This window comes from Podarcis filfolensis (assembly GCF_964270895.1).
Source record: "Podarcis filfolensis genome assembly, chromosome: 8".
Classification (NCBI taxonomy): Eukaryota; Metazoa; Chordata; class Lepidosauria; order Squamata; family Lacertidae; genus Podarcis; species Podarcis filfolensis.
This window is the reverse complement of record NC_139611.1, coordinates 23,979,069-24,000,028: the sequence shown is the minus strand read 5'-3', so window position 1 is coordinate 24,000,028 and position 20,960 is coordinate 23,979,069. Positions and strand designations below refer to the sequence as shown.

Sequence of the window (20,960 nt, the reverse complement as noted above, 5' to 3'; positions counted from 1 at the left end):
CATTTTATATCAGTAATCAAGGGGAACTTCAGGTGGTGAGAGAAGTCTCTCTTATGAGAGCACTCAGCATTTCTCCTCCTGCGCAACATTTTTCAGGAGCGGTCATCAGCTGAACTGCATTTTCTTAAGAATTATTATTAAGAAAATAAAGAATTTTTAAAAATAAAAGAAAAGTGTGGCATTGAAAATAATGGCTTGAAAACTAACCCTGCTCAGAGTAGACCCGTTTAATTAACAGCCATGACTACCGTAGGACCATTAATTTCAATGGGTTCAGTCTGAGTAGAATGTAGTTGGCCACAATCCAGTGTAATTAAGCAAGGCCACAACTCATCTGTGTTGCATTCAGAAGATCCAAGGTCCAATTCCTAGCATCTCCTGGCAGGACTGGGAATACCCGCCACTTGAAACCCTGGAGAGCCACTGCCAGTCAGTGTAGACAATACGGAGCAAGATAGACCAATGGTCTGACTCAGTATAAGTCAGTTATGTATGCTCCTATTTCTCACCCTTGTTTTGGTTTGAACGCTGAGCAAAGGCCTGGGGCCTGAAGGTACCTAATATCTGATAAGAGTCATATTATTGCTCCATGTAGCTCAGTGTTGTGTACACTGGCAAGCAGTGGTACCTAATGGTTACAGGCAGGAGACTTTCCCTGCATACAAAGTGTCCCTCCGTTCCCATCAATGTATCGCACATCAGCAAAAGGTCTTTGGACAGGTGAACTGAACCTTGTAGTCTTGGCAGGATTTGTTGGCACCCTCCTGTTGCTCATTGGTGCAAAAGCAAATCCTCTGACATGATGGAAACTGCACATGTAGAGACACAAGGAGACTCAGTTCATTCATTACGAGCTAACAAAATTTGTGGGTGGGTGGGTGGGGGGACACTGGAACAAGGCTGGGCTTTCCCCCCAACCTGAGGGCTGCATTCCTTCCTGGGCAATCTTCCAGGGGGTCATGTGCCCATGTTGGTGGGTGGAGCCAGAGACAAAATTGGGCAACACGACGGATGTGACTCTTACAAAAGTCATCAAAAGTCAGAGCAACATGCTCACAGTCTGTCCGTCCTTCATCCAGGCAAGCAAGAAGCGTTATCACAGTTCAGTGACACATTCAAGCCAGGTAAAAAAACCATCAAGGAGAGTGTGGAGCAGGGCCAGAGAAGGGTGTATCTGGCACGGGGTCCTGGAGGGCTTCATTGTACAGAATCAGGCCATTGGTCCACCTTGCTTCTGGGACTTTCTCCATGCAAAAGCACCTGCTCCATGCAAAAGCACTGAGGTGTTAAAGATATCACATTAAATGTTATGTTTGAGTGCATTGTATTTGAAATGCTATGCTGTAAGGTTTGTATTTGCAATGGAAGGTTTGCATTCGGCATGGGAGGTTTCACTCTGGCAAATGCAGCAGAAAAGGCTGGATGTTTCCCTTTCAGTCATTAGGCTAAGTGATGACTCATTTTTGGAAAACCAAGAGATCTTTAACAGCAGGAGATGAAACGCGATAAGCCCAGTGTCTTTAGTCACTGGTGGAGCCAGCAGTAGCAGCAATAGAAGCTAAGCTCCACAATGATGATACAAGCAAGTTACTTAGGATCTCTCTCTGGGAGTAGAGAGAAGAAATTTTAATTGAACTGTTGTTGACATCTGTCTGTCTCGGGAGACAATGGAAGAATGCCCCTTTGGGGCTAATCTCAAACTTCAGGAGAGTTACAGCGCCTGCTGTGGCTGTACAGACCTATATGGGAGAGACTAGTTTTATTGCAGCTGGAGCAGATACAGGTGTCTGGTTTTGCCACTACAGTTGCACGATTGTGTTTCTTCTGTCTGTGCAGTCATTTCTCCTCTGGCCACTGCTGTAGATACAGTATTAGGACCTAAAAAAAGAGACTGGACCACATTGCTTGCTTGTTTAACAACAATGTGTTCCTTTGTATCTTGTAAGATTTAATTGTAACTGTTTTAAAGACTGTTTGCCGTAAAGCTTTGAAACTCTTTCTTGTGGCAGAGCACATTAGTTTCTCAGGTGCATGGACTCAAATGTGGCTGTCCAGGCTTTTCTCTTCATCCCATGGGCCTTTGCCTAGGAAAGCCCCCCTCCCAGTGGGCACGCCCCTCATGCCCCCTCCCCTCCTCAAGTGGTTTTGCTTGGGTGAAATGTGTCTTTGAACTGTGATAATGCCCCATGCTTGCCTAGGTGGTGGATGGAGACGTGTGTGTGCATATAAACTTCTTGGTTTTTGTGAGGCTGGACTGTAGCTACTGTAAAATGTAAGAATCATACCCACTACTCCACCCAGTTTTACCTCTGTCCCTGCCCATCAATGGCCTTTGTCCTCAGGTGGTTGAAAGGGGTTCCTAATCTGTGGTCCATACTGGTGGCAGCAGCTGCCCAGCATTTCAGATAGGTGCCTGGAACTGTAGCTTTTGTACCTGAAGCATCTGCTTGGCCCACTGAACTGGGACCCTTCCCCAGTTTTCCCCGGTAAATAGTCAGGGAGACACCTAGAATATGAGACAGCAGTAACAATTGCACATGACTCCCAAGAATGTGAAGCTTTGCAGATCACTTCCCCATCACAGAAGGAAATAGTTGACTCAGCGAAGACTCAGTTGGGAAGTGCAAATTTACTTTCTCCAGTTCTGCATTTTGGAAAGTTAAATGCAACCTTGTGCAACATGAATTAGAATGCCTGTAACACACCTTTTGGAGATCTTTTAACAAAGAAGAAGGAGAAGGAGATTCAGGTGGAACTTGCTGGCATTCGCTGAATGGCCTGTTTATAATGTATTGTGAGGGAGAGTTGAGGAAAGGAACAAGAAGCACTGAAGTTAAAGAGGCTGTAAAATGTTGTAGGGCAGAGAGAATTGAGGGTGGAGTAGCCCAGACTAGAGGAGGGAATTTTTTTCTAGCCTGAGGATCACATATTTTTTTCATTCCCGGGGCGGGTGTGTGTGTGTGTACTTTTTGTTTGCAACCATTGGCTGAAGTAATTAGAAACGACCCTAAAACAACAGGAGTCCAAATTAATCACACACAATGCTGCATAGGAATGTTTGCTGGCGACACACTGATTTTATTGAATTAACAATTAAGAAAAGCAGGTGATGCCTCTCATGGCAAGAATGATGCAGAAGGTCTGGCCTTCAGATTAGCCTAAAGAAATCAGAAATGCTGTGCTTTAATTTAGATCACAAAAATAAACAAAATAGACAACACAGGTATACCAAGCCATGGCCAAGCCATGAAATATTTGGGTGTGGTAGAAAAATGTAATTACAGACCATTTATGAAAAATAATAATTTAAAAGCTTTGCACATTTTAACTTACCTTTTCTGGCTGTTGCCTATTCCTATGGCAACTAAAACGCTCAAAAATTGGCAGAATTTTATTAATTTATTTATTCACGATGGTAAAAATAGCAGGATTAAACCCCCCACTATAATGTATAAACTATTCCAATACGTTCACAATGAACACTACTACAGCAGATGTCTTGTGGTTCTATTTTATGTTGATGTTTGTTATTTGTATGTTCAGAAAAATCAAATATTTACCACAAAAGAAAGCCCACCCGCACAGGAAGCTGAAACTAATCACTTACTTACAGATATATCATTGTACAGATAATGCGGAAGATTATTGTAATTTCGAGGAGATAAGTGATCTGACATGGCCAACTCTTCCTGTCTCTGGTTATCTCTTCCTGTCTCTGGTTATGTTTTATTACATTCGCTATCCTTTGTAAAAAGGTCTTTGATGTGTGGACTGTTGGCACTGGTCAGTAAAAGCCTTTGATGTATGGCCTGCCTTTTTGTCTTTGAGCTGGTAGTTGAGCCTGTATTAGCCTTAACAGGACACAGTATCTATAAAATATCTAGTTTTGAGGCATGCCAGTCAGAAGTTCACCACAAGCTGTTGGCCACAGTGCTGTGCATCGAAAGCTACCTGGAGGTCACTTTGCCACTTCTTCAGGGCTTCTCAGTAGCAGATCGAAGTGCTACCTGGTAATGTACATTTTGCTTGCTGTTTGGGATAAAATCTGTAACCTTCTCACCCACTTGCGTCTGTATTGCTTCTGAATCTAATTTTAAAAGAACCATCTCCTACTGGTGACTGGGAGTGGCCGCCGAGACCACATAACACCGGTCTTGAAAGATCTACAGTGGCTTCCAGTACGTTTCCAAGCACAATTCAAAGTGTTGGTGCTGACCTTTAAAGCCCTAAATGGCCTCGGTCCAGTATACCTGAAGGAGCGTCTCCACACCCATCGTTCTGCCCGGGCACTGAGGTCCAGCACTGATGGCCTTCTGTTGGTTCCCTCACTGTGAGAAGCCAAGTTACAGGGAGCCAGGCACAGGGCCTTCTTGGTAGTGGCACCTGTCCTGTGGAACACCCTCCCACCAGATGTCAAAGAGAAGAACAACTACCACACTTTTAGAAGACATCTGAAGGCAGCCCTGTTTAGGGAAGCTTTTAATGTTTAACAGACCACTGTATTTTAATACTTTGTTGGAAGCCGCCCAGAGTGGCTGGGGAAACCCAGCCAGGTGGGCGGCATATAAATAATAAATTATTATTATTTGGCAAAACAATCATTAAGGAGGTTTGCCATCCCCACTGCCCACTCCCTCCCAGTAGAGAATATCCTATCAACTCATAGTGGAACTCACCAGAACAGAAGGATCCTGGGCATGTGAACTGGACCCTGTAATCATGGCAGGACCGACCAGGTTCTTGCTCATCATTGACACAGGAAAAGCCTTGAGTGGGGTCATACCTGAATAACAGCAGGTGGGGGGAGCACTCTGTATGAAATTGCATGTTACAGGTGTTGTTTTACACATCTTAATTTAATAATAATAATAATAATAATAATAATAATAATAATTTATACCCTGCCCTCCCTGGCCAGAACTGGGCTCAGGGCAGCTAACACTGATAAAATTACAATAAAATGTAATAGGAAGGGGGGGACAGTTAATTAAAATACGGGTTAAAATATGGGTTAAAATAGAATTTAAAATGCAGCCTCATTTTAATAGTAGCCCATAAATCAAAACCATAAGGGAAGGGAAACATAAGGCTCAGACTGAGTCCAAACCAAAGGCCAGGTGGAACAGCTCCGTCTTGCAGGCCCTGCGGAAAGATGTCAAATCCCGCAGGGCCCTAGTCTCTTGTGACAGAGCATTCCACCAAGTCGGGGCCAGCACTGAAAAGGCCCTGGCCCCAGTTTAATTTAGTAATCATAGAACTGTAGAGTCAGAAGGGACCCTGAGGATCATCTAGTCCAACACTCTGCAAGGCAGGAATATGCAGCTGTCCCATACGGGGGTCGAACCTGCAACCTTGGCATTATGAACACCACAGTCTAACCAACTGAGCCACCCATGTTTAAATTAGTTACATTTTGGCTGTGTAATAGGAGCCACACTCATCTCTGCACTTTGGAAAGCGAAGAAACCACACATTGCAACATTTAAAACACACACACACACACACACACACACACACCACAATTTAATCAGTAAAGCAGATAAAAACAAACACATTCCCTTATGAGCAAAATTCCAGGAGTCATTTGCTATTGGCAGGTGGGGGCCAGAAGAACAACTGAACAAAGCAACTGAAGTCAATTTTCCCTTTGTTTTTTTACCCGCTGCATCTCCACCCAGACAAGCAAGAGGCATTATTAGAGTGCAATGATAATCCCAGCCAGCAGAAATATGCAAGGAGGGTGTGAGCCACAAGCCAGTGGCTGGCGGAGCGAGAAGCAAAATGAGTAGCACAATAGACAAGACTCTTGCCAACGGTGCAGAAGCCAGAGTCTCCTCCACACAAACACATTTCTTTAATTGTTGCTGTTGCTATTCACTAATCACCTTCCACATATGCCACAACATGATATGCAAAACACAATGTAAAAAGTGGTAGGAAACAGTTACAAACCATCAAAAGAAAAAGGAGAAGGTGAGTGTAAATGCAATGCCGAACGGACACTTGTTACAAGGGACATCTCTTTCCACCCAGTTAAATAAGAGGCAGCACTGCAGCTCAGGGAGCCAGGAAAACTGGACAAAAGCACTCAAAGAGGGTGTGAAGCAGGGATGGTGAGGGTTGTGGCTGGAGAGAGTTCCAAGGGCCAGATTGAGAGGCCTGGAGAGTCACATTTGACAGTCTAGATCAGGCACCCCCAAACTCAGCCCTCCAGATGTTTTGGGACTACAACTCCCATCATCCCTGACCACTGGTCCTGCTAGCTAGGGATGATGGGAGTTGTAGTCCCAAAACATCTGGAGGGCCGACCTTAGGGATGCCTGGTCTAGATCAGTGGCGTAGCGTGGGTTGTCACCACCCGGGGCAAGGCAAGTAATTTGCACCCCCTAACCCGTGGATTTGCGCCCCCTAACCCGTGGATTTGCGCCCCCTAACCCTAACCCCCAGATGTTGCACCCGGTGCGGCCGGCCCCCCCTGCACCCCCCACGCTACGCCACTGGTCTAGATAGAGGTTCCCCATTTCTAAGCTAGAGTGCAATACATGAAACCCTATCTGGCACCTGTAAAAAAGTTCACAACCATCACAAAAGTGTCTTCTCACACTGAGAACTTTTGCCCTGTCTTCAGGGCAGGAATCCCATCCAGAGTCTGTACGTTGATTGCAAGGGGCTCAGCACAAATCTTTCCAGGGTATTCGCTCCGCAAATTGGAAAGGAGTTCATAGTCTCCCCTTCCCGATGGATCATCCCGATCAAACCACTGGGTCATGCATCCTAAAGTGTGAAAAGGCAAGGCAAAACACAAATGAGTGTTGGTTGCAGGTATGGGAAGACAAGAAAATTGGAACATAGGAACACAGGAAGCTGCCTGATACTGAGTCAGACCATCAATCCATGAAGCCCAATAGTGAACCCCCCCAGGCATTGTTATCTGTTAAAGGATAGATGTAGCACCCACAGTGCCTGTCCTCCATCCCCTAATCTAGCCTGCTGCTACCACTACCCTCCTGCAGTGCAGGATACTATCTTGCCACTAGTGCAGAATTGGGTTGCAGGGAAGAGGAAACCTGCTCCTTTGCCCTTAGTAAAATGTGGAGCAGGTGGATGGCCCAAGACATTTGGGCACTAAATTATGTCATGTGAATGCTCAGATAGGTAAAGGTAAAGGGATCCCTGACCATTAGGTCCAGTCGTGGCCGACTCTGGGGTTGCGGTGCTCATCTCGCTTTATTGGCCAAGGGAGCTGGCGTACAGCTTCCAGGTCATGTGGCCAGCATGACTAAGCCGCTTCTGGCGAACCAGAGCAGCGCACAGAAACGCCGTTTACCTTCCCGCTGGAGCGGTACCTATTTATCTACTTGCTCTTTGACGTGCTTTCAAACTGCTAGGTTGGCAGGAGCTGGGACCGAGCAACGGGAGCTCACCCCGTCCAAGGGATTCGAACCGCCAACCTTCTGATACGATGTGCAAATAAACAACTATGGAAAATGGAATAAATTATTGTGTGAACACAGCCTTCTTCTTTTTTTAATACAACCACTGCCATCCTATGAGATGTGGGTATGTTTAAGGGGATATGTTTAACAAAGGAGCAGCACACTGTGGGTTCCATGTCAGCAACACCTCATATATAAACTAAAGACTCCTGCTTTTAATTTATGAGCTATTGTTTTGGTGTTATACAGGCATGGCTTATTATGGTGTGGTTGGAGATCATTCCCCCATCTCACCACAAGATGTCCTGGTTGACTCACCTGAGCAGAAGTTCGAGGGACAGGTGAAGCGGACTTTGTAATCCAAGCAGAAATACTTCTGCTCCTTATTCACACAAGCAAATCCTTCTTTAGGGTTAAACCTAGTGGGGAGAGAAAGAGAATGAGAGAAGCAATCTGACTCACCAAACTGTGACCATGAAAGAGAGAAGAAGTTGTAGAGAGATAATCTGCACTAAACTGGGATCCAACAGAACCTTCCTTTGAAATACAAAGAGCAGCTTTGAACAATCTATTTTTCTTGGGTCCGTGGCAAGGAGAAAAATAGTTAAACTTCCCCTCCCCTCCCAAGGCTGATCTTGCCTCCCTAATAACATCCATGTCTTCTTCGGCCTTGACGGGATCAAGCCAGGAGTTCTTTCATTCATTCAGACGGCACTTCTTTACTCTCCCTGTGTTACTAGGGAAGAAGAGATGCAACAATAGAACTGATTGCCACATGTATGTATTCTTTCATGTAAAACAATCAGAGCAATTTGAAATCACACCCGTTGTTATTGCTTCACAACTACGTTTTGCAGCAACGCTTTCACTGAATCACACATGCAATGGAATATTGCACGTGCTAATTTGGGTAGGAGTCATCGATATCTGTATGACTAACGGCTAGGGATCTGCTGGGTGTCTTAACCCATTCTGATATTCAGTCATACATTCTCCTGGTGTTTTCCATTCCACTGCACTTGCTTTACTTTGATAAAGTGCCTTCTGTTTTGTAGTCTGCTGATGTGAAAATGTATGTATACTTAGCCATCAACAAATATTTACAAATCGGTTGCTTTCTTTACATGCTTGTTTTCAAAGTTAATGAATTTTGGGAGGGTAGCTCTGTTAAACTTGTACAGTAAGGCGTCCTTTGGCACCTTGATGACAAAGTCAATCAAGTGACTTATCACAAAGCCAGTGGTGTCCAAACCTTTTTCAAAGGGGGCCAGATTTGATGAAGTGAAGGGCTTTGAGGGCCGACCGAAGTTGTTAACCTTTTTTTAGGATTGAAGTTGTTGAGCTTTAGGATTTTACTCCAGGAAATAAACTGCCACAGAGGCTGGATTAGACCGACCAGTGGGCTGGATTAGGCCCCCAAAATGGACTTTGGACATGCCTGCACAAAGCCATATATGGTTGCAATTCTAACCATATCTACTCTTGATTTCATTAAAGCTTTTCACAAAGTCCCCCATGATATTCTTGCAGAGAAGCTGTGGCAAGATGTGGGCTGGAGAGGTAACTGTGAAGTGGATTTGTAGCTGGTTGACTGACCGAACCCAAAGAGTGCTCTCCAATGGTTCTTCATCATCCTGGAAAAAAGTGACAAGTGGGGTGCCACAGGGTTCTGTCCTGGCCCCATTGTTGTTCAATGGCATTATGAATGACTTGGATGAAGGAATTGAGAGGATGCTCATCCTATCTTCAGATGATACCAAACTGGGAGGGGTAGCTAGTGCCACAGAAGACAGAAGTGGGATTCAAGATGACCTTAACAGATTGGAGAACTGGGCCCAAGCTAACAAATTAAATTTCAATAGGGACAAATGTCAGGTCCTGCACTGAGGCAGGAAGAACCGGCTGTGCAAAAACAAGTCCTTTCTGATTGCAACACGTTATTTCATAAATGTGTGTTCTATTCAGAAAGTGTTCTTGTGTTGAAACATAATGCTCAAGCTAATCTATGGCTGCACACCTACCTCCAAAGTATCCCGAGAACCGCAGTTTAATCCTTACAGATTTCCAACACCTCAGATAAACCACACTGGGGTTGGGAAGGGAGCAAGGTAAAACTTTAAGATGAAAGTATAGGGCAGCCTTTCTCAACCTGTGGGTCCCCAGATGTTGTTGAACTACAACTCCCATCACCCCTAGCTAGCAAGGCCAGAGCTCAGGGATGATGGGAGTTGTAGTCCAACAACATCTGGGGACCCACAGGTTGAGAACCACTGGTATAGGAGGTGGGTGCAAGTCCAGATGGTTCTTCCCATTTTGGCAAAGGGTCCTGATTTTGGAAATCAGGGCCAGCAAGACATAGATGACTTTTCATGGTAAGTGTGACGTTGCCCATGAGCGAGGGTGACAAATCCACAATGACTGTATCTCTCTATGGCATGCTCCCCATGACAGTTATGTTGTGTTATGCCACCCACCCATGGTATCCTCAACACTCTCTCAAATGTGCCATCAGGTCCAAAAAGCTTGGTGACCCCTAGCACACAGCATTCAAAGCAAGAGTCTGTGGGCAGATGGAAGAAAATCCACTGGATAATCTGCTTCCAACAGATTCCTCCCACATTCCTAGTTGGGCCAACTGAAACATAACAGAAACATTGGAATGCTGGTCAGTAACAATTAATTCCCTAATGCTGTCCTGGCACCACTCACGGATGAAAGATCTGCCCAGTGCTGGATGCTGGGGTTCCCTCCACAGTCTGAGCTTCAATTCCAATGGGTTCAGGGCAAATGTCCGTGGGATATTCCCTCCTCAGGTCAGCTAGAGTTTCAAAGTCACCCACTCCTGAAGGGTTGTCCCGGTCGAACCAACGAGTCGTGCAAGTTGAAGCTGAGGTGAGACGGAGAGAAACTATTCATGACACTTTACTCCGGATACACTTTTGAAGAAAAGGGAGTTTTTTGAGTGGAAATAAGGAACAATAATAAAAAGGTATTTGAAATCACATAATGTGTCTGATGATGCAAGTGTGGTCCCAGGGTTTGGTGTGAAGGCACAAAATGGTGACGCCAAACAGGACCAGGTCTGTTTAGTTCTTGGATGAGAAACCATTTATGTAGGTGCATTGCAAGCTGATATTGTGTCACCACCCCCTTCTTTCTGAGATGCTCTGGAATGGCCTGCACTCCATTCTACCATCTTTCCAATTCATTCAAGATGTACAGCTATGAGCTGGGTGTTTATTGCGCATTATACCGTTTTGTGTTTGGTGAGCAGGGGGTTAGACTGGATGAAACCCTGGGTCCCTTCCAAACCTGCCAGGGAAGACTGTATAAGAGGAAGCCTGCCATGCCAGTTCCTTTGTCAAGGAAATGGCTCTGGCTGGCTAGTTAAGTACAGTGGTACCTCGGGTTACAAACACCTCAGGTTACAAACACTTCAGGTTACAGACTCTGCTAACCCGGAAGTAGTACCTCAGGTTAAGAACTTTACCTCAGGATGAGAATGGAAATCACATGCTGGCAGTGCAGCAGCAGTGGGAGGCCCCAATAGCTAAAGTGGTACCTCAGGTTAAGAACAGTTTTAGGTTAAGAACGGACCTCTGGAACAAATTAAGTTCATAATCAGAGGTACCACTGTACCATGATTTAGCATATCCAAAGAAGTTGTTCTGTTGCCATAGAAGGAAATGGGTGGGCCTTTTCCCGTGGGGAGAAGAATGGGCCTTAGTGGGGCTGGCTTTGTGAGACTATGGTGTCTTTATGATAGATTGGCACCTGAGGCGAACCACAAAATAGCTCCTCCACCTCTAGGTAAGAACCCCCATCCTCACTGAGAACATCCCATCAATACATAGCAGCCATAGCTGTCAACGTTTTCCTTTTTTTAAGGGAAATTCCCTTATTCCGCATAGGATTCCTCGCAAGAAAAGGGGAAAAGTTGACAACTATGATAGCAGCACTCACCGGAACAGAAGGATTCTGGGCAAGTGAATTGGACCACGTAATCTAGGCAGGACTGACCAGGTACTTGCTCAGTGTTGACACAGGCAAAGCCTCTAGTAGTGTCATACCTGCATAAGAGAGGGATAAAAAGTTGTGCTGTATGGAATGACAGTTACAGATATAATTGTGTCCATCTTAGTTGAGTATTGTTATAAGCTTGTGGGTGCTAGACACTTCTCAAGTCCTGGAACCGATAAGTGTTAGAATTTAATCAAGGCTCCGGGGGCTATATGATCCCTGCTCAGCTCTGGAATCCATGCCCACCTTTAGAAAGAGAAGAAATTATGTATTCCAAGGATTTTAGAAAAATACATCTCTGAGCAAGAGCACAAGTGCATGGTCTGATCTGGCATCTTTAAAAAAAATCACAGCCATCAACAAAAGTGTCTTCTCACACTGAGAACTTTTGCCCTGTCTTCACTGCAGGTCTCCCGTCCACAGTCTGTACGTTGATGGCAAGGGGCTCGTCACAAATCCCACCAGGATATTCGCTCCGCAGATTGGAAAGGAGTTCATAGTCTCCCTTTCCAGACGGATTATCCCGATCAAACCAGCGAGTTGTGCATCCTAAAGAAGGGGAAAAGGCAAGGCAAGACTTAAATGAGTGTTGGTTGCAGGTATGGGAGGACAAGAAAGATGGAACATGGGAACACAGGAAGCTGCCTGATACTGAGTCAGACCATCACTCCATGAAGTCCAGTAGTGCGTGCACTGACTGGCAGCTGCTCTCCAAGTCTTTCCCAACCGTACCTGGAAATGCGAGGGCCTGAACCTGGGGCCTTTTGCAAGCAGTGCAGATGCTGCAGCCCTTTGCCCATGCCCAGCTCTTCCAAAGGCAAGCAGAAACACCATTCTCAGTGCCACACTGCTCTTTGAATGGACCCACTTGCTCAGCTTTTGAATTATGGTGCTGGAGGAGACTCTTGAGAGTCCCATGGACTGCAAGAAGATCAAACCTATCCATTCTTAAGGAAATCAGCCCTGAGTGCTCACTGGAAGGACAGATCCTGAAGCTGAGGCTCCAATACTTTGGCCACCTCATGAGAAGAGAAGACTCCCTGGAAAAGACCCTGATGTTGGGAAAGATTGAGGGCACAAGGAGAAGGGGAAGACAGAGGACGAGATGGTTGGACAGTGTTCTTGAAGCTACGAACATGAGTTTGACCAAACTGTGAGAGGCCGTGGAAAACAGGAGTGCCTGGCGTGCTCTGGTCCATGGGGTCATGAAGAGTCGGACACTACTAAACGACTAAACAACAACAACAACAATAGCTAAGTAATAAATTAAATTAACATATAATTTCAAGAGTTGGACATGACTAAATGACTAAACAACAACAACAACACTTGCTCAACAGTGTCCCAGGTCATTCACTTACCCGTTGAGCCTGTGAAGGGCCCTTCCAAGTCCCCGTGGCTTTTGTTCATCCTAGCCAGGGTCCAACCTGTGCTGCTAGCTCCATCCTTATCACTCCTTGCTCAAGCAGGGCAGGTGGACGGGCAGTGGCAGCACAGAGGGGAATCAGCAGGGAGACGGAGGCCCTTGCAGTGTGGTGGGCTTCAGCAAGGGCCCAACAATGCCATCTTCTGATATCAGCCTTACAGGAGCTGTGCAAGCGTAGCTGAGTGGCAGGGCACCTGCCCTGCATGCGAAAGGTCACTGGTTCAATTCTCAGCATCTCCAGGTCTGTCTGAAACCCTGGAGAGCTGCTGGCAGCTGGTGCAAACAATATTGAGTTAGATGGACCAAGGGTCTGACTCAGTACCAGTCAGCTGCTTATGTTCCCTATTGGTTCCAGTCCTGCTTGACTGGGGGATTCAGCAGGGGAATAAACGGGGGTTGTCCTCTGTTACCGCAGAGGCATTGTGAGGCCTGTTACACACAGACTATCACGTTTGCTCCTTTCTTGCTACATTACAAGGGCACGAGGAAAAGGAAAAAGGAACTGCGGGAGCAAATGTGTGATTGTGCAACACTGGCACGCTTGTTCTTCCACAACCACAGGCAATAGTTCCCTAAAATAGCAGGGCTGGTATATTCCCCACCCCTGCCCCCATACACTCAGGTTGCAATATTTTATCAGGAGGAAAATGTGACTCCACATACAAACACAGAGGACTGGGGCTCCTTTGGGTGGAGCGAGGCCACTCTTGCTCCAGGCAGAAGCAACAGCAGCAAAATCCAACCATTGCCCTCTGCTGAAAAATAGAGGTGTTAAGTCCTGCCCTGCCTATCTTGCACCTGCTGATCAAGGATGCTGCCATTCTCCCTCACCACAAACCGGGGGATGCTATCTTGTCTCCAGTGTCAAAGCAAGAGTCAACTGACAGCCCCGGGACAGCTTCCAGATGTGAAATGGATTGCTCCCCAAGAGAAGCACTTTGCAGCTCTCTTCAGCTCAGAAGAAGTGGGATGGTGGGTGTCCCGTTTTGAGCGTTGTAGCCAATGTCAGTCCTACTCAGAGTAGACCCACTAAAGGTAATAGTCATGATGACTAACTCAGGCCCATTCATTTCAAAGGGGTCTGTTTTGAGTAGGACTTAGGCTGCTATTACATGGACATTTGTTCTGTTTTCCAGACTGTTTCCCTAACTGTTAATTTCCACCTTGCATTTGAGGTTTCATAAGATGTAAAAGCCACTTTACTGCTCATTTCTGTATTATTTGCTTCCAGAAGAAGCCCTTTTTTGGGGGGGGGGTGAGCACTAAACTTGTGCTATATTCTACTATGTTTCTGGTTTTTATGCCTTGTGAAAGTTCAAGTACAATGTGAAAATTAATAATGGCAGAAATGTCAGGGAAACGGAATAAACTCTTGTGTAAATGCAGCCAAAGTGAGCAGGCAGAGGAAGCAGCTCTCTTGCACACTGTGGATTCTTGGAGGCATATTTATTGAGACCTTTTTTGAGCACACTGCGAGTTCCATGTCAGTAACCCCTCTTATATACTATAAAAGTGAAAGACAGTTCACTTTTGAGCAATTGGTTTGGTGTTATACAGACATAGCTTAAGTGGCTGAAGAGCATTCCCCCATCTCACCACAAGATGTCCTGGTTGACTCACCTGAGCAGAAGTTTGAGGGACAGGTGAAGCGGACTTTGTAATCCAAGCAGAAATACTTCTGCTCCTTATTTACACAAGCAAATCCTTCTTTAGGGTTAAACCTAGTGGGGAGAGAAAGAGGATGAGAGAAGCAATCTGACTCACCAAACTGTGACCATAAAAGAGAGAAGAAGTTGTAGAGAGATAATTTGCACTAAACTGGGATCCAACAGAACCTGGGATCCATCAGAACCTTCCTTTGAAATACAAAGAGCAGCTTCAAAGAATCTATTTTTCTTGGGTCCATGGCAAGGAGAAAAATAGTTAAATTTCCCCTCCCCTCCCAAGGATGATTCTTCATTTCTGGCACCACTCACGGATGAAAGATCTGTCCAGTGCTGGACGCTGGGGTTCCCTCCACAGTCTGAGCTTCAATTCCAGTGGGTTTAGGGCAAATGTCCATGGGATATTCCCTCCTCAGGTCAGCAAGAGTTTCAAAGTCACCCACTCCTGAAGGGTCATCCCGGTCGAACCAACGAGTCGTGCAAGTTGAAGCTGAGATGAGACGGAGAGAAACTATTCATGGCCCTTTACTCTGGGTATACGTTTGGAGAACGGGAAGTTTTTTGAGTGGAAATAAGTAGCAATGAAAAGGTCTTTGAATTCACTGAATGTGCCTGACAATGCAGGTGTGGCCCCAGGGTTTGGTGTGAAGGCACACAAAGCCACCACTTTGGTGAAGCTAAACTGGTTGAGGTCTGGTCAGTTCCCAGATGAGAGACCACCGATCTAGGTGCATAGCAAGTTAATATTTTGCGCCACCCCCTTCTCTCCGAGATGCTCTGGCATGGCCAACACTCCTCTGTAGCATCTTTTGACTTTATTCACAGATGATCCCCAGCCAAAGGAATGCACACAGCAGATGATTAACTCTTTATTGCAAAAGCAGACACTTTTCTGTAGTTTCTACAGCTTTAGTTTTTAGTGTAAGGCAGGGGTCACCAAACATTTTTGGGAGGGGGCTGGTTCACTGTCCCCCAGACCTTGGGGCGGGCTGGACCACGCACTTGGCGGAGGGGGCTTCTCTCTCTCCCCCCTCTCTCCCAGCCCCTCCCCTCCCCCTGCCTACCTGTGCTGCTGCTGTCGGTGACACGCTTTGCCAACCACGGCTCCTGTGCCTGCCCTTGCGAGTGGCAGAGGCTGTTGGCAGCTGCAGGGGAATGAGTGGCCCGAAAGGGCTGGCTGGCTCTGGAGAGGCGCTGCCCAAAGTCACACTCAGCCAGCTCAGCCCAACCCCCTTTCTCCACTATGCAGGGCGGGGAGAAGGGTGGGGAGAAGCCAGGAGGAGGGAGGGAGGAGGCACCGTGGTGTGCGGGGGGGGGGGGGGAATGGCACCCAAAAAATGGTGGCGCTGGGGAAAAAATTATGGGAAAAAATTAACAAACAGAATCGCCAATCTATGGAATGTCCACGGGCCAGATCCTGAGGGCAATCGGGCCAGATCCGTCCCGTGGACCGTAGTTTGCCGACCCAGGCATCTATTCCCTGGTCTGTGCTGCTCTATAGAGTGCTTACAGTAATAGGTGCAGCTAGCCCCCTTCACCAGCTTATGTATCTTCCCCTGATGGGCTGTACACACATAGCCAGAGACTGTACCTGAGTAGAAGCTGCCTCTGCTATTCCCTCTTCAATCTGCTCTTTGTTCTAGGAGACAATGGTGCAGGAGAGGGCGAGGATGCACCTGACCCTTCATTTGCCTGACCTGCCTCTTCCTCCTCTTCTGATCTATCCTGTGCTTCACCCTCCAGCTCTGAAGCTCCCCCTGCCTCCTGGCTGGGTACAAGTCCCCACAAATCACTGCTCCCCTCTCCTGAGTCAGACTCTTTCTCCCAGTGCACACTTGCCAGCATTTCGCCCGTCCCTGACATCTGGGTGTTTACGGGATATTATACTGCTATGAGTTTGGGGAGCCGTCATGGAATCTTGGGTCCCCTCCAAGAATGTGTAAGAGGAAGTCTGCTAAACCAGTTTCTTTGTCCAGGTAATGGCTCTGGTCTGGCTAGCTAAGTGCTGCAATTCAGCATATCCAAATAAGTTGCTCTGTTGCGATAGAGGGAAATGGGTGGCCCTCGTCCCATGTGAAGAACAATATGCCTAAGCGGGGCTGGTTTTGTGAGCTGCGGTGTGTGAAAGCTAAAGAAGAGATTCTGGAAGCACTAGGCACAGAGAAATATGTTGAACCTAAGCTGGACTTGAGGCTCCCCAGGAAACCTAATGGAGAAGCGATCCCTTGGGGTGTTAATGCCGTGAGCCCTTCTACCCTATGCTCAGGTTGTTATATATGTTTAAATAAAACCATATATCCCAAAGACACCACACACTCTGCTGACCTTCATTCCAAGGAAACCAAACACTGGGTAAATGAATGAACCCCTGGAGTCTCTCACCTGTCAGGGACTGGGCAGAGGAGGAATGGTGGAGACTGCCTCCCTAACCTGAACCTTTCAGAGAAGAGGAAAACAGTATAGATTGACAGCAGTGGGTTGTGGGAGGTCACAGCTCAGAGGAAGATGAGGGGCAAAGTTGGGAAATAATGGGAGAAGAGGAGCGGGAGGCAGAGCCGGAGCAGCTGGCTGACACGATATCACTAGTAACAACAACAACAACAACAACAACAACAACAACAACAATAATAATAATAATTTATACCCCGCCCATCTGACTGGGTTTCCCCAGCCACTCTGGGCGGCTTCCAACAAAGTATTAAAATACAGTGGTCTGTTAAACACTAAAAGCTTCCCTAAACAGGGCTGCCTTCAGATGTCTCCTAAAAGTGTGGTAGTTGTTCTTCTCTTTGACATCTGATGGGAGGGTGTTCCACAGGGCGGGTGCCAATACCGAAAGGCCCTCTGCCTGGTTCCCTGTAACTTGGCTTCTCGCAGTGGGGGAACCACCAGAAGGCCCTCGGCACTGGACCTCAGTGTCCGGGCAGAACAATGGGGGTGGAGACGCTCCTGCAGGTATACTGGACCGAGGCCATTTAGGGCTTTAAAGGTCAGCACCAACACTTTGAATTGTGCAGTGGCATAGCATGGGTTGTCAGCACCCGGGGCAAGGCAAGTAATTTGCGCCCCCTAACCCGTGGATTTGCGCCCCCTAACCCTAACCCCCAGATGTTGCGCCTGGTGCGGCCGCCCCCCTGCACCCCCACGCTACGCCACTGGAATTGTGCTCAGAAACGTATTCCAGACCCCCCTTCTCCCAGAACCCAGCGGGCATTGAAAGTAGGAGAGCAAAGGACTCGGAGGCAAATGGCCCTAAGAGGCCACTGTAAGGTGGGTGGTGCTGTTGATGATTGAGGAGAGAAGGGGGGGGGTGGAGATTACTCGGAGCAACACCATTACTCCAAGAGGCTGCATTTCTAAGCCTCTCTCTGTGAATATTGAATAAAAAACATTGGTAAGAACTTGTCTATCTATTCATAGCAGCCTTCCTTGGGGGAATTGGATTCCCTGACGCCTGACATCACCATTCATAGACTGGGGTGGCATGTAACAGTTAAACATACCCATTTTACTTTACTGCAGTTATAACAATGACTACTATACTACTGTTCCCAGAATGCTGTTACACGAGACACCAATCTTGACAGCAGTGTGAGATTCTAGGGGTTCCAGGTGAGCTTACGCACGGTCTGTGTTTCCCTTTGGAAATGAGGCAAAGTGGAGACAATGGTGTCTTTATGATATATGGCTTATTTATACACACATATATAGCCCAAGCCTACATGGAAGGGTTCAGAGCATCAACATTCCAAGAGGTCCCAGTTTCTCCTAAATCATAAGCTTTGTTGAAGAAAATCTGCATGTGTGCTCCAGAAGCTGGTTGTCAGGAGAAGTTCTAAGACAGACAACATTCACTCACTTACCACATGCTGGGAGAACCAGGACAGTCAGAAGAAGCTGAGGGGATGAAAGAGAGAGGATGCATTTAATAAAGAAGAGGGGTAGAATCAACCAACCACCATTCTGACATACCCACACAGTAGGGTGGCAGCAAATTCAGAAGCGCAGGGTCCCTTCATTATAGTCAAAGCCATGTCTCCTCCTAAGATTATACAATAATCTGACAATCATACAGTAATAATAATTAGAGATGCATTACAAAGAACAGTGTGGCTCTCCATGTCTTGCCTTTCAGCTAGTTCTACTATCTTCTGTGCACATACATGGGCACGTGATTTGGGAAGCTCCAAGATCTTCTTTCAAAGAGACTTAAATCATGTTTTCCTTAAAGTCTGTTGTATGTAACATATGTAGCTTGCCCATCTTTCCTGTGAAAATTGTGTTTCTAGTGTTTCTAAATGCCTAGTATGGGAGCATACAAAATAATTCCTCCTTGGTGTTCCTCCTGTGCACCTTCTCCAGAGTGACCCGAGGAGCCAATCCTCAGCAGCTGACTCACCTCCTTTCACTCATCGCCAAGCACCCATCAGCACCAAGTACGAGAAGACTTCAGTGGCTAAAAAGTTTCCTTTTCATGCTGATTGGATGGCTGGAGAGAGAGACTTGGAGGGACCTTGTTGCAGAAACGGTAATGAGTCTTTGATTACACCTCCCCACCCATACCAGTTGCAAAGGGTACAGACTCTGGATTTTGTGTTAAAGTACCAGATAGAGAGGATTGTTTTACTCCCTATTACCAAGCAAGCAATGCTCACCAGTCTCGGAAACTTCCCCATACTTCTTGGCTGGCAATGTCCCTATCTGTCGTCCGCCCAAGCTTTCAGTGCTTCAGCTAGAAATGCACAAGCTTTTCTAGACCTCAGGACCACGCCTCTAACTGCATTGCTAGGATTCCTCCCTTCGAGTTGGGTAACCAATACTGCTGGCAGTTACAGAGCTGATTCCCAATGCCAGGTGATCCCCACTCTGCACAATCGCTCACATGATGTAGTGCACACACACCATTTGAATGGGAATGCCCATCAGCTTTGCAGGGGCTCATCCCTCATAGCCCCTAGAAGTTGGCTCCTATGAGACAGCCTGTTCTGTAGGCTTGTGTTCTAAAAGATGCAGCAAAAATGAAGAACGGATATAGAGAAAGAAACAGGCACATCTACCTAGGCACATTAGACTTGCTGCTATGGAAATATTTCAGGGGGAGCTCAACAGAGCTGTTCTTTCAGCAGTGCTGATGGAATGGGCCCCTGCTTTCCATCTCTCCTATTAGGACTGTGCTGTTTGGTCCCCCCCACCCCCTAGATCTGGAGAGCCAGGTGGGTGTGTACAGCCATTTAGTAAGGAGCCTGAGGAACCAATCAGTCTTTGTGGGCCCTGATGCTACTGACATTTCCATAGAATCATAGGATTGTAGAGTTGGAAGGGACTCCAAGGCTCATCTGGTCCAACTCCTGCATTGCAGGAATCACAGTTTAAAAAATCCCTGACAGATGGCCATCTAACCTCTGTATAGAAACTTCCAATGAAGGAGAATCCATCACCTTTTACGGGAGTCCATTCCACGGTCAGTCAGCTCTACACTGTGTTGCCAGGTCGCATGACTGAGCTGAATGGGCTTAAGATCAAACCTAAACCCCCCACCTCTGCTAATTTCTTTTTGGAAATTGACTCTGGCTTTGGCTCAGCAAGCTGAGCAAGTTACGTACATCGGCATATTGTTGGCTGAGCCAGGGTTGGGGGCTTAGCACCAGTGGAGATCCGCAGCACCTTAAATTCCTGGTCACAGGATTAGCCCCAGCAACCTATTATTTATGCTATACCATCAATGGCCAGAGCCGATGACAGGCAGAATGACAGAATCGTAGAGCTGGAAGGAATCCCAAGGGTTATCTATTCCAATCCTGTGCATTGCAGGAATCTCAGCTGAAGCATCCAAGACAGACGGCCACCCAACTTCTGCTTAAAAACCTCTAACAAGTTCTACGAATTCCTCCTCCTCCTCCTACCTGATGTGTTCTACAAGGAGCAACAGCTCCCAAGGAGGCACTGACAGCCATGGTAACTCTCCGGACTGAATATGCAACAACAATACTCTTTATTTCGGTCCAGCGACCCACAAACACATTTTCTTTTCTTTTTAAAAATATTTTTTATTAGGGATTTCAAAATAATAATTTAACAAAAATACATCATCCACATTTCCCCCCTCCATTTCCCCCTCCCCTCCCCCTAAAAAAGAATAACCCACCCTCCCACCCCCAGACTTCCCTCAACTCCTCTCCCTGGTTTCTCAGCACATGTTATTCTCTGCATGTTATAAAATTGTAAAGATCCTCAATTTATCTATCTGTTTGTTGCCAATAAAGAATTTGTGAGTGTTTATTCAAAACATGCCAAGGAGTCCAGTTCATTTTGTTGTTTCTTTAAATACTTTGAAAAGGGTTCCCATTCTTCTTTAAAGTCACAGTTGTCCTTGTCACGTAGTTTATGTGTCAATTTCGCCAATTCCGCATAGTC

The 20,960-nt window shown here is 46.5% G+C and overlaps 1 protein-coding gene across 2 annotated transcripts; it reads right to left on the bottom strand.

Annotated features, from left to right (window-relative positions):
* Window positions 1-3,057: 3,057 nt before the first annotated feature.
* On the bottom strand, window positions 3,058-19,370 carry LOC310768180 (uncharacterized protein). 2 transcript variants are annotated; one of them, XM_083625922.1, is made up of 11 exons: window positions 19,202-19,370; window positions 18,410-18,443; window positions 14,859-15,036; window positions 14,503-14,603; window positions 11,834-12,005; window positions 11,400-11,506; window positions 10,146-10,323; window positions 7,755-7,855; window positions 6,603-6,774; window positions 4,677-4,783; window positions 3,058-3,158 (listed from the first exon to the last, which is right to left on the bottom strand). In XM_083625922.1, exons 1-11 carry the CDS (start codon window positions 19,220-19,222, stop codon window positions 3,154-3,156), a joined length of 1,176 nt encoding a protein of 391 aa, XP_083482048.1. In that variant the 5' UTR covers window positions 19,223-19,370; the 3' UTR covers window positions 3,058-3,153. The 2 variants fall into 2 exon arrangements, with proteins under 2 accessions (XP_083482048.1, XP_083482049.1); XM_083625923.1 differs by lacking the exon at window positions 14,859-15,036 and having other exon boundaries at window positions 19,202-19,347.
* Between the last annotated feature and the right edge of the window lie 1,590 nt (window positions 19,371-20,960).